Below are 13,872 nucleotides of genomic sequence, written 5' to 3' on the forward strand. Positions count from 1 at the left end.
TCTCTCACTTTCTTGCCTTCATTCTCTCTCACTTTCTTGCTCTCTTTCTCTTTCTTTCTCTTTCTTTCCTGGTCACACTGTCGTCCAAGCACACTCTGCAGAGACAGAGGAGCTCTGTGCACAGAGCCCTGCACAATTGCCATACAACACCAGCATCTCCCCAGCAATAGACCTGGAGTCCCAGGACAGTACTCAGCTGCCCCAGTTCTCCTATTATGGTGAAAATCTCTCTTCACCTATTTTCACTTCTGCAATCTTCAAGATTCTCCTTTTTGCATGATTTGAAAAATGCAGGAGCAGCTGTATCTGCCAGAGTTCCATGTGGTATAGCGATTTCCTGTGGTGGAAAAATACACTCCAAGTAGTAATTACTGTAAGTCAAGTCTGTTTAATCTGCACAAGGACTTTTACTGTCTTACACAGTTTGGGAGGATTTGGAAGGCCTGGTCTCCAAAAACTTGCAGGATAGCAATCTTATAGATGTTAAAGGTGTGATGCATTAGATTACTGCTTACATAGAATAGTAGAGTTTGTGGTATATTAGGCAGGCAGATATATATTTTGGTATATTATTCCACATAAAGATGGAATATAGACTCAAATTTCTCGTTAGGTAAGTCTAACTAAGCAGCAGACATGGGATAATCATTCTGTAGCTTTCCTACTCCCCTTTATTAATTTTGCCATACATTCTTCTTGAAGCTCTAAGCATTTTTCCCCTTCCTTGTGGTTCCTACAGGAGTGCATAACAGTGCAGATGGTTCCCTTTTTTCACCATTTTATTTGTATTTTTCAGATCTTTCACCTGACACACAAAAAGGAAGACTAGATTGTCTTCTATTGAAACAGCCGCAGCATAGCTTTGAAATTACAGTATAAGTACAGTAAAACTGTCATATTGTGATCCCAGTCCAACATTTCCTTTCTCTCCTCTTCAATGTTCTGTCAACTTGCTAATTCTCTTCATCTCCAAAGGTGGTTGTTTGTTATTTTTGTACTGTAGAAGTCACTGGTATTGTTTTAGGATTGAAATTGGCAGAGGTAAGGAGCCTGTGATGCTTGTAAAAACACATACCACAGAACTGTAGAATTGCATGTATTTTAGTTATTAAAAATTTCCTTTTAACTTTATTAATATGTGGGTTCACTTATTGACTGAGTTAAACTTTTGACATTTCTTTATTATTTTCCTTTCCTCCAAGTTTCTTTGTACGTTTACATAAGCTGAAATCTCTATCTGTAGATTTTAGTTCTTTATTTAAATTTTGCCCTAGTTTTCCAAGCTGTGGTTTGGTTTTGCAGAGAACCTAGTGATCTCTAAACCACAATTTGAAAAACAGTTCTTGGAAAATAACCTTCAGTTTTTGTTTTTGTCTTTTTGGAATTAGAGAACTGATGAGTCCAAGTTCATAGACTAAAGATTTTTGGGAGCAGGACTGATTCCTATGAAGAATGTTGCCTAATGCAGCCCAAAGTAGGGCATATCAGCTATTAAGAACAACATATTTGTTCAAAAATCAGCAAAATACATATACAAAGGGAGAAAAACAGATTATTATCACCCATGAGATCAAACCATGAATTGCCCATAAAGCAACAGAACATTCCATCTTGATGATCACAATTCCAATAATAGCTTTAGGATAAGGTGTTCCTCCTGTGAAAGAAGCAGGAAAACTTCTTTGCAGTCTTTTAACTCTACGTGTGGATTAATTCCTACATTTTTAAAAATGTATCATCTAGCTATTGCTTTAAGATCCCCAACATATTAGGAAGTCTTTGATTATGCTTCAGTGATTCTTCAGGAAGAATCTCCAACTGCTTTGCTACAGTTCTCTATATTATGACCTTTCCTACCAGATAAGAATGCTTCTTGACCAGAAAAGTTACTGGACCACATGGCCAATATGAATACTAACTACTCGGGTCCTGTTTTTAAAAGCACGTCTTTGTTTAAGCAATTTGAAGTTGATAATGAAAATTTATAAATTTCTTAAACTGATTATTTAGTTACTGTCTCCCTCCTACTGTGGGGTAATATGGGTAGTTCTAAATGCTCTTTCAGCTTGTTTAAGTAAATGTCAAGATTTCTCCAGATAGATTTTTTTCAGCTCAAAACAAGCTGTTTCTCTTAGCAATATCCATGAATTTCCACAATACCAGTCTACATAAATATTTCCCTCAAAAAGAAAAGAAAACCTTGAAATAAAGGCAATTGCTGAAGTAAGCAATTTTAAAGTTAAATATTGTTTTAGAGGTACAGTGGATGGAAAGCAGTTGCTTGGTACTGCATGAATACTCCACTGAGGTTAATTAGCTCAGGTTTTGCAGGAGCCAAGGAGGACTGAGAGGTAATCCAAAGTTTGGATTGAATTATTCTTTTGGGGAATTGCAAATGGAGTTTACAAATTTCCGACTGTGCAGAGTGTGGATGGGGTTTTCTTTCTTTAGAAAATTGCTGTTTGGAAGTGATTCCAGCAATATGTTACAGTACTGTGTTAGTCAGGAGCTACCAAAGTTATCATTGGTAAATGATCTTGCTCGAGTCAAGAGCTGAATGTTTAGTTGCCCACTTCTGGGACTCCCATTTTTTCTGTGTTTAGACCAAAAGTGCCTCTAGTTTGAGGCCCATTTTCCAGGCCTACAGTCCCTTTGACTGGTGTCCTGTGGCTCCCTGTCACTGATGAAGAGATGCTTTGTATTGTGAGAGGGCATGTGTTGTGCTCATGGTTGTGCTCAGAGCATGGGAGATATCCCTCTGTACGTGGCACTTCCACTGTTAATCAAGAACTCAGAGGTGGGGGAGGCTTAAGAGGAGGAGGCTGGTTTGGATTTTTTTCTTCAGTCGTGTTCTGTTTTCACAGCACTGTGTTTGGTTCCCAAGAAGGTGATGAAAAGGGATCATGAGATAACTACAGCACAGGCTGGTGTTCTGCCACATCAGTAAAAACACATTCAAAAGAGACTGCACAGTGTCTTGTCATTGCTTCATATACTTACTCTTTAACATATATTCATGCAATTGGATCTTTGCCTTGGCTGAGCTCCTGTCCTGGAAGACTTGTCCTGTGTTTTGCTACTGGTCCTGTCTGTCACTCTTGGTGGGCCTGACAGGCATTGAATTGGAGGTTTGTGTTCTTAAGAAAGCAAAAAGTACAAATAAATAGCAATGTCCTTTACTCAGTCTCTGTTTATTAGGTTGCTTCAGACCTTATCTGAACTTGGTCCCTTTGCCAGAGCTGAAACTGCTGGGTGAGACAAGACAGAAAAGTCAGTGGTGAATTAAATCAAATATTGCTATAACATGTGCAAAGAATTATCAAAAGGACTGGTTAATTTTGTGTTCAATTCAATTTGTGTACACAGTTAGGACCAAAATGTCTCAGCGGTTTTGTCGCAAGAAATTGGGCTCTTTTGTTCTTCTCCAGAAGGGGAGTGGCACCAATGTGTGTGCTGCTTGCTTGCTCCAGAATATTCAAGAATGCTTAGTTTGCAAAATTTTCATCTCTTCTATTTTTATTCCCCAGTTATGAATTCCACGTGAAACCTAGGAACCCCCTTGGTGAAGGCCCAAGTAGCAATGTTGTGTCATTCAGTACTGAATCAGGTAAGAACTTCCAAGAATCAAACCATCATTTACAGCGGCTTTAGTACCCATGTTTGTGGGTTGCATGAACAGCTCTCTCACTTCATTTTGTGCAGTCAGTCTTGCTCTTTACTGTCTCCTGATTGGCTTTTTACCACCGTGCCTGGAAAGTCAGCCTGGGATCAGAACTGTGTTGAGTGAGGATGTCAGATGGACAGACAGTGAGAGAAAAAACACAGGAGCACAGAGGGTTTGTCTGGTAATCATTGCAAAGAGAATGACTTCATCATTAGAGAGGGCTCAGTCATTTAAGATTTATGTTCCTGACCTTTTTGCATCTATCCAACTCATTAACAGCTTTTGGATGGGGAACATTAGGGAGTTTTTTGGGCTGGTGTGTTCATAGGTGCTTTTGCTACCTGATCGGTAAGGCTGCTCTAAACAGTGATGTTGTTTGGCTGAAATAAGGATTGAGAAAGAGCCGTTGTGAAAAGTCAGTGTCCCAGTAGGTCCTCTTCCATCCTGTTTACTCTCCACTGAAACTGTTAAAGAGGTATATACAAGCATGTTTTGGCCATTGGTTGGCTCCCAAGTCAAGTTCTGTCTGACTCAGAGGTGAGAATCAGAGCGGTTTTACTTTCCCTATTCTTGCTCCCCTCAAGGTTAAATACAGCTGACTTGTTGACTTTAGGCAAGCAAGATACCGTCTTTTGTGCAGAAGTGTTTATTGCTTGGTAGTACTGAAAGACCACATAAAACACAAAATGGATTTAGCCTTTTTAAAAGGTCTTTCTCAATCTGTGTTTTGAGCCAGGTGTAATAATTTAGTAGTCCTCAGCTAGTGCTCTCACTGATGGATGAGAGTTTTGGCTGAGCAAAATATTACTCAAGGAGGAGTGCAGACTGTGCCACACATATTTAAAAACTCTGAATACACTCTTTGTAATCCTAGATTGTTAAAAGTGAAAAAAATATTTGCGCCAAGTGCAGTTTTCATGAATGACGAGGCTTATGTTCTGTCTCCTATTTAGTTTGGACAAATTAAGCACCCAGTTTTGTTTTTTTCTTAATTGCACACATCCATTTCTCACATTTGGGCTTTCAAAGCCAAGTTTTTTATGGCAAGTATTACAGATGTGCCCTTTTTATTATTTAGGTTTTGAAATTGAAATTTTAATAAGACACAGTACAATTGGGTTTTGCTGGTTATAGGTTTTAACTCTTGTTTTTACTAGAACTCTGCTTGGCTGGTGTTGTCCCATAAGTAGAATTATTAAAAGTTCATTGATACTGGAGTTTCACATAAGAAATATATTTCTTCTAATTTAATTTAATACAAAAGTTAACTTTGCTTCCAAAACTCTCTCCGTTTCACAAATTACAGCTTACGTCAGCTGTAAAAAATCACTTACCAATGCTTTTCCATCGAATTATTGGGAACGTTCATTTTACAGTGTCTGACTGAATGTTTGTTTTCTTCCCCCAGCGGACCCAAGAGTGAGTGAGCCAATTTCAAGTAAGTGTTTTATATATTAATCTGATCAGCAGTATTTTCAGAAATGAGATAGCAGAATTTTACGAGGAAGGTGGCTCTGCTGCACTAGCTGGATGAGTTACAGAATCAAACAGCATTCACACACAATTTCACTCCTTCCACCCATGCCCCTGCTGAGCAATTAATGCAAGGCTGCTTGTTTACCTGAGCATAAGGCAATCAATGTGATGTGGAGCTCCCATGGCAGCTGGGATGGCTTCACACCAATGTCCACAAATGAGCCAAGGACAGCTTCATATTTTCTCAACCTTGTCATTAGAGCAAAGAAAGCTCTGCAAAATGAATAAGCTACTCCACACTTTTTAAGTGAGTTAACAGAGCACAGCTTGGAGGATTCTATTTATCTGTCTTTGTGTTTTAGGAAAATTTTCTGCTTCAGAAGGCTTGATCTAGCTCTGCTTTAGGCCTCTTACAAGACACTTGTTGTCCTTGATGGAAGGTGGACTGAGCTTTTGAAGAAAAGCTGAGATCATTCAAGGAAATAGGGCTGCCTTTTGTATTTGTAATAGACATCACTTTCACTCTGACAAACACTGTGGCACCATTTTTCTCCGCATAATTAATGGCACTTCATTTTTACATGTATTTTTGTTAGATCACAGTTTGCTACAAGTTGATTGTCTTGGCTTGAATGCACTGAAGAATGGTAACTGTATCCCACACTTCATAAATGAGTTTTTTCAGTACAAACCTTATCCCCCTAACAAGGTCCTAGAATGAACCTATTCCAAACCTGCACCAGAGGACAGCAGGAGGAGTTCACAGCATCAACTGTATCTGCATACTTTGGGGCTTCCCTGAAATATTTCTCATGTTCAAAACGCAGGTGTCATGGTACATTCTGCTTCATCAAGGTTTCTAATTCTAGTTATTCAAATGTATTTGTTGTGTGTAATTTTGTAGGCGGCATCATACTTCAGCCTCTTTTTTCCTCTCCTACAGTGGGAAAAGATGCTATCTGGACTGAAATCCCATTCAATTCAGACACATATTCAGAATGCAAAGGCAAACAATATGTAAAGAGGACTTGGTATAAGAAGTTTGTAGGTGTGCAGCTGTGCAATTCTTTGAGATACAAGATATACCTCAGTGATTCACTTACAGGTAAGAAACATTCAAATCAGTGCTGTCCACATTATATATCCCTGAAAGATATTATGGTACCCTAAATAAGAGGTTTAATAAGATGAGTTCTCCTGAAATGTGATCAGATTTGTTTAATTTAGTCCACAGATTAATCGAAAATAGTAATCTGCTTGTTCTCAGTAATTGATATGTTTGATACTGAACTTTCAGACTACAGAGGAACCTCTCTGTTGATCATCTGATTTTAAGTACCTGATCATATACTGGGGATTATGCAGAAAATTGATAAAGATCAGAGTGAATGGCATATATTGTAGAACAGCCAAATTGGTATTTAAAGGGTAACCTGGAATACTTATTTATTAGAGGATCAGGACCTCATTTTAGACCAGGATTACACCTGTCATTCCCATCCCTTTCGGTAAACATCTGGTTACTTCACTACTGGGAGGCTTATAAATACATGACTTTAGTCAACAGGTTTTATTCACCTGCTTTGAAATTTTTTGTTTTGTTTTCACATTCCCCATTTTTGTTTATGATCTTTTCCCCCCACCTTTTTGTTTTCCTCATATTACATTTTATTGCTTAGGGAAACTTCCTGGCCTTACTGTCTCAAGTTTTGTTTGGTGTTTTAAGGCAAATTAAGTGTGATGTGTTTAAGACCTGAATCAGGTGACACATGCTTAGGAAACAGCCTGTGAGAAGTGTTTTTCAGTTAGTTGATTGGAGATCTTTGTGTCTCATGCAGCTTGTGGAAGCTATATCTGCTACATTAAGAAATACGTTAGCTTCTTATAATGCATCCCAAGCTCCTGGCTCTCTTCTGTGTGGGATCTCTTATCACAGACAGCTCTGTGATTGCATTAGCATGGCATTTGAGCACAAAGATGTCTGGGAAATGCCTTTTGAGTGCAGGTCAGGCAAGTGTGTTCAACACATCACATTGAATTAGCTGGGAGAGAAGGCAGAAGAATCCACTTTCATAACCTAAAGTTGCCCCATCTCTGAGCTCAGCACCTCACAGGAGCAGGGCTCTGGGCTCTTTGGAAGAAACATGGAATGAAAAGAGCAGGGGAGTGCAGGGCAGCCCACAATGCTATAATTTTAAGATTATATAATATAACATCCAGCACTGTTCTCTGATGAGCAGACAAGGAAGGAAAGCCTCACCACTAATAGTAGGAACAATACACTCTATGTAAATAATATCTTAGCAATTGTGTGAATAAAAGAGAATGTTTTGAACAGATGTATCATTCATTCAGCTGTTGCTGTACTAACCATCTGTGATCAAATGACAAGCACTGGCAATGAGGCATGATGTATCCCAAAACCAGCCAGCAGAGGAAATAGCTGTGCTAATCTAGCAGGACTAGACTTCAGCCCTAAATCAAGTGAATTAACACTGCAGTGAAAGCTACTCCAATCTGAAAAGACAAGTTTAATATCAGGAGCCCATTTTCCTATTTTCATTAGATTGTTTTTGTTCTTGCTGGAAGGGTGGTGGTTTAACCTCACTGGAAAAAAGATGAGGTAGACACACTGTATTCATTATACTTGCTAAGCCTGGTTCCTGCACTTGAATTGTTACCACCAGTGCTGACCAGTTGTCACAATATTTAAAAGAAGTGAAATATTGATGTAGAAGGAAAGCTGCTTTTCCCCCGTTCGCTGAGTGAGGCCTCTGTGTGCGGGTGAGAAGTTTTCCCGCTGGAAGGCAAGCGCTGCTCTGATGTGTTTCACGGCCACCTCGGCTGGCCGTGCCCCCGGGGCCAGCGGAAATGTCCCTGCAAGCACCGGCCAGCTGGAGCGTGTGTGCCGGGCTGCGCTCAGCTCCGAATTCCACTGGGCGCTGAAAAACCATCCAAAGCTTTGCTGTTGAAGCAGTGCGATTGCCGCGAAGCTTGGGTGCATTGTCCCAACGCTGTCGTATGAGGCAGGCAACAACTCTATCGTTGCATGCTGGTTTTTAACATGAATTTATTCTTCTACTGCTGTGGAATTTATAATGTATAAAACAAAGTTTGCATGCAGGATTGAAAGGCCACCCACAAGGGAACACTGGGGGGGAAAAAAATTACTTTGTGCTAGAATTGCTATCCCCAAACCAGAAAACCAGTTGTTAGCTAAATAGTTTTAAGTGTGTTTTTTTTATTATGGAAATAATTGGGCAGTCAGAATGTAATAGTCACTGAGAATCCTGCTAATTTATGAAAACCAATTGTTTGAGTTATGCATAGATTAAGCTGTGGGCCAGAAGAGTATGTGTGTATCTGGAGGTTACTGTTCTGGTGTTAGCCATTAAAATATCTGGCTTATTTTTTTTCTTGTGAAGAAAAACGGATCTCCATTGCATATGCCAGGACTGTTTTATAAACCAGCATCTACTGCTGACCTCATTTAACAGTCCTCCAGAGCAGTCACTGTAGGCATTCCAGAAAAGCAGGCCACCTAAAAATAAGTATTTATTGAGGGAAGGAAAAACATTAATTCTATGTGTGACCTTCAACAGCAGTGGGGAAAAAAAAAAAAAAAAAAAAGAAAAAAAAAAGAAAAAAAAAAAAAAGAAAAAAAAAAAAAAAGAGGCATTTTTAGGCAGCCTGACTGTTCTTAATTTCAGAGCAAAAAATTGCTGAGAGGAACCCCCTCTGACCAGTTCTCCTACGGAAAAAAACATGTCTGCAGCCAAAGCTAGATAGCAATAAATAATTTTGTAAAGCTAGAGAAGAGCCGCATGCACAGAGGCTATCAACTGGAGGTGAGAAATTTTGGCAAAGTATTTCTCAGATCACACAAACATTGGAGTTTATTGGTAGGCTGCTCTTTTATTAATTGCTCTTTGGGAGCAGTATTATAACCCACCCCACTAACTCTCAAATGGCCAGACTGGCACAGTTTCAAGGCTCCAGGACACCCAGTATCTAACGAGTGACTGGACTTTCTGCCTAGCTTACACCTGCATTCTGAGCCTTTTTCTAAGTGCTCTCACCTTTCCTTTAAACATCTCAACCAAAGTCTGAACACACTGAGAACTAAGTGTTGGGAAAGAAGCTTAGAACGAATTGTAAGTTTATCTACCAAAGGTTTCCATCCCACATTTGGAAAGAGAACGTAGCGTGCTCTCCTCCATCTTCTGAACTGAATTTTACTAATGTCTTGCAAATCAAATCAGCAAGTAAAAACATCTGTCAAAGCTCCTTCACTGTGCCTGTTAACAGGATAAGCACAGCCTGTAATGTCAGCACATGCTACATGGGACACTTGAGACCTTGATTTCTACTCAGTTGCAGTAAAGTGTCCTGTTAAGCAATCCTGCAAGTAAACACATGGGCACCCTCCATGCTCTGGATAAGTACTTAATATCCAAGGTCATCTATATGTTAAGGGCTATCACTTGCACATGCATGTAAAAATATGATGATTTATAAAACAGGCCTTGGCTATGTTAGGAGGTGGTCTATAAAAACATCTCTGAAGGTATTGGGGGCTTCCTGACAGGGAACCAGACCTGCCTTCCATTCAAATCACTACCAAAACTCGCTTTTAGATGATGTTCTTGGTAATAAAAAAAATTTCCCTTACTGCATGAAATGTAAGGAGAAGGAAAAATTACGTCCAGGCATAGATTTCGGCCAGGAGTGGGGCACTTTTGCCTTAGCCATGAGCACTTGGAGCCTGCACGTCATGTTCAAATTACAGAGACAGGTCCTGAGAGGAAAAGAATCATAGTGTCCACCTTGGCTTCTCCACAAAGGAAAGAGCACAGCCCATTGCCTCTGGTGGTTTTTGGAAATAGTCTTCACTAACTTTGCTGCTTCTTTGCTTTCAGGAAAATTTTATAACATAGGAGACCAGAGGGGCCATGGAGAAGATCACTGCCAATTCGTAGACTCATTCCTTGATGGAAGGACAGGACAGCAAGAAGATCTACCAGTCAAAGATGGTAATTCCTAACACCTGGCTCTGTAGAAAACCTTGGCAATTCCTTTGTCTCTTTTTCCTGCCAGTGGATTCAATGCCCACTGCTGGGGTGGGCAAGGAAAGGAGCTGCCAGACTCGCAGGCAGAAGAGGGTCAAGAAATTTTTGACAAGGAATGATGATTTATTAAGACAGTTATGACTTGGGTTCTGTTAGGTAGCAAACAGCCTCTCTCCTGTTTAAAATATCCCAACAAATTATTCACAGTTGGTATTACCTATTTAAACCCAACCACAAATCTGAGTTTGCAGAGAGACATTAAGTGGTGTGTTCAAACTAGCAAGGTTGATTTAAAGCACAGTACATAATCAGTTGGGCATTAAATACATTTGGTACTAATGAAAAACTGAAAAGTTATGGCTGGAAAATATAGTTCATGCTGCAGTAATTCTGTGTGTTCTGATTGCAAAAGGGTGCCCAAAATCTCAGTCTGGTCTAAGTGGGCATGGCACTGGGTGTGCTAAACACAGTTGTGACCTGCCTGGCTATTTTTGACATATTGCTGAGGCTGAGACATAAGAAATTTGTACTTCTGTCAGCTGAACTCCTGCCTGGCTGCTTGGCAGCAGTGCCAGGGGAGGTGTTCTGTTCCTTGTGGGGTAAGAACACAGGCTGTACTGGTACGTTCACGCGTGCTGAGCGTGTCATGGAACATTTTACTGAGGAAAACAGCAAAACAGTTTTCAGTACAATATCAGTGTGTTGACCAAACCCTCCTGTGCTTCGTTTACAAAACACCCCACACAAGTCCAGAAACGCATCGAAGTAGGTGTGGGAGATGAATGTGAAGTTCCTAAGTCTTTCATAATTTTTTTCCTAAGAACAAAGTTAAGTAGTTGACTGGTCTGAAGTGTGTTTGTTTATGTGTTTTGTGAGTTTGTTCTAAAGAGGTTTTTACTTTTCCCTTCCCAGTCAGTACTGCCCATTTGAAAAGATATTTTGCATGAGAGATGATCAGAATCCAATTTGCATTGTCAGGACAGCGAACTTCTCAGTTGTACAAGATTCACAGTTTTAAAAATATTTGAATATTTAAAAGAACTTTTACCTAACAACCTTGCTGCCTCCGTTTAAAAGACACTTTAAACCGATTTGATTTCAGCAACTGGATTTGAGTGAATTCATGAGCTACACTCAAAACAAACAAAACAAGCAAACAAAAGACCTCACCTTTTCAGTAGCTTGTATTTCTAGCAAATGAACTGGACAGAGGAAAGAACAGACCAATTGTTCTAGCTGCAGCAGGTTGATTTCTGAATTAACTACACGTATTTGACCTGAAGCGCTATGAGGGAATCATGGCCAATGCCGTTTCTCAGCTGCAGAACAGTATTTTTTGTGTGTGTCCACATGCCTGCTCCAGCTACACATGGATTCCTTATGGAGCCCCAATTCCTCTCTTTAATTTGTAACCTAATGTTAATTATTTGAAGGGGAAGCAAGTGTGTTGTCAAAGGCAACAGAGTGAAAGCAGGAGGATGATTTCTCATTTAAGGGGAGATGCTGTCAACTCTCCCCACTGGCCAGGTTTTACTGAGGTTAACTACAGTGGCAAGGCTGTGCAGTGGGGACTTACTTGTCACTGTCACTTTGCAAGGCAGAGCAACCTCCTGTTCTGAGAGCCCAGCACAGCCAGAGGGGGCACAGAGGGGGCACAGGCTGTGCCCAGCCAGCACCACCCATGGCAGGATGCTGGATCTCCAGGGCAGGAAGGCTTCACCTCTGCAATGCCATCCCAAGCACTTTTGCTGTAATTTGAGTTGGGTGGGCAAATTGCAGAGTGTTAATGGATGTAGGAGCAGCAAACAGCTCAGCTTGTGGCAGGCGGGTTAACGGCTTGGTGACTACGTTAGAGCCATTCACTTTAGTTGCAGACTTCTCAGGGAACCAAAGCACGATACTGTCCTGAGATCTTCGTGCCAACAAAACTCTCTTCTCTCTTCCAGGGTTTTTCAGGGCAGTTCGTCAGGAACCTGTCAAATTTGGTAAAATAGGCGGGGAGACTCAGATCAACTACGTGCGCTGGTACGAGTGTGGCACGTCGATCCCTGGCAAGTGGTAGGTGCCAGGTGAAGCGGATGCGAAAGCGTGGCCCGTGCCCCGCGCAGGTGGCAGGAAGGCAACGCTCACGGCGCGCCTGGACTGCGGTGTGGGCTGAGCGCGAGGCTTACACCAGTCTAATGCCAATACTGCGATAATTGTGTAATAGTGTAGGCTGCTTACTGTAGTTATCCAGTGTTACAAAGTTGTTTTTAGAATTAAAAAGAAACACAGGCTAGGGACATGTTGTAGGATAATGTATAGGGAAGCTGGCTCCCTATTCTTGAGGTATGGTTTATATGGTATTTTAAAAGATACAGTGTGTATATTATTTATCACGGTGTTGTAATAAATGTTTAAGGCACAGATATGCCAGAGTTGGTCATGGAATGCAATGTGCGCTAGTTTTTAAATATTCACTGGTCCTGTAATGCAAGTGCCATAAGCTACCCATCCTAATCCATCTGTAACATCTCCCAGTCATAAATTATAGAAAGGATCCTGTAATTTTTAATATCCTGCAGCCAGTAAACTTGAAGCACTTTCTCCTTACACATACAAACAGTTTATGCTCCTGCCAAAACGCTGAGGTAGGTTGCTGTATGTGCAGCTTTAAATGATCAAGTTCAGTGGGGTTTTCTTCCACGTTTGTTTTCAAATGTTTCAGCCCCAGCCAAAGCCATGTTCAGCCTGTCACTATGGAGTCAGAGCCACTGCCCATGAGCCTGGCAGTGGCTGGCAGGGAGGACTGGTGTTCTATACTTGAAGTGGACAGGTACATATGTACATGGAATGAAAAAACGAAGCTGGCCTCCACAGCTGGGATTTTTCAGGAAAATGTAGTTTTCAGAGCCTGACACTGGTTCAGAAGCCAAATGCATGTACTGTGCAAGGGGACTTGGAATGACAAATGAAAGAGGAAAAAGAATAAACTAGTTATAACAGCATGGTCAGGTTTATTTTATTTAAAAAGAAAAATTCTGGTTTAAAACATTTTTCATTGGGGTCAAAGGGGAAATACTGATAACTGAACTTTAAAACTGCTTTACAGTTACTTTGATTAAAACCTCACCCAAAGCTACTTGTACCGCTTGAACATTTATGAACCAAATAAAGAGATGTAGGTTTTTTTAAAGGTGTTATTCATTACTTTACTAATGTATTGAAGAAATATGAACAGGAACACCCAGATCTATATAGTAGTCATTTATAGAAAATACCTTATAAAGTACATTGCAGGTACACTGTACTCCTAATAAAATATTTTTTAATCAAGTGGTTTTTTTCAAGTGTTTTACATGAAAACAAGGGTTAGTTTCTGTGGTAAACGCTGTTGTTCAGAACAAACTGCTTGCTGGAAACAAGCCCCGGTTAAATGGTGTGATGAACACAGGATGTGTTAAATCTGAGAGCAGAAATGGGAGGAGCTTACTGGGTATCGGTGGGCACAGCACTATTTAAGGACGCTGAAGGTAGGGATATTTTCACTCAACTTCCTAATTTGTCTTTAGAAGAGTTCAAGCAGCTTGCTCTGGTTCATTTTTTTTATTCCCCACTTAGTTTTACACATTCCTAGAATCTGCAAAATGGAAAATATGAACTGGGAGAATGTTTTGCCCTCTG

The 13,872-nt window shown here is 40.4% G+C and overlaps 1 protein-coding gene across 1 annotated transcript in view; it reads left to right on the top strand.

Annotated features, from left to right (window-relative positions):
* The window catches only part of ABI3BP (ABI family member 3 binding protein), a 176,271-nt gene extending 162,747 nt beyond the window's left edge, over positions 1-13,524 (top strand). The window contains exons 54-58 of the mRNA XM_066175185.1: positions 3,528-3,607; positions 5,073-5,102; positions 6,084-6,245; positions 10,060-10,173; positions 12,156-13,524. Coding sequence (XP_066031282.1) covers positions 3,528-3,607; positions 5,073-5,102; positions 6,084-6,245; positions 10,060-10,173; positions 12,156-12,271 — 502 coding nt within the window. The 3' untranslated portion in view covers positions 12,272-13,524. The remainder of the gene's footprint in view (positions 1-3,527; positions 3,608-5,072; positions 5,103-6,083; positions 6,246-10,059; positions 10,174-12,155) is intronic.
* Positions 13,525-13,872: the final 348 nt, after the last annotated feature.

The sequence above is a fragment of the Chamaea fasciata genome, unplaced genomic scaffold (assembly GCF_029207755.1).
Source record: "Chamaea fasciata isolate MVZ Bird 193981 ecotype frontalis unplaced genomic scaffold, bChaFas1.0.hap1 SCAF_2, whole genome shotgun sequence".
NCBI lineage: Eukaryota > Metazoa > Chordata > Aves > Passeriformes > Sylviidae > Chamaea > Chamaea fasciata.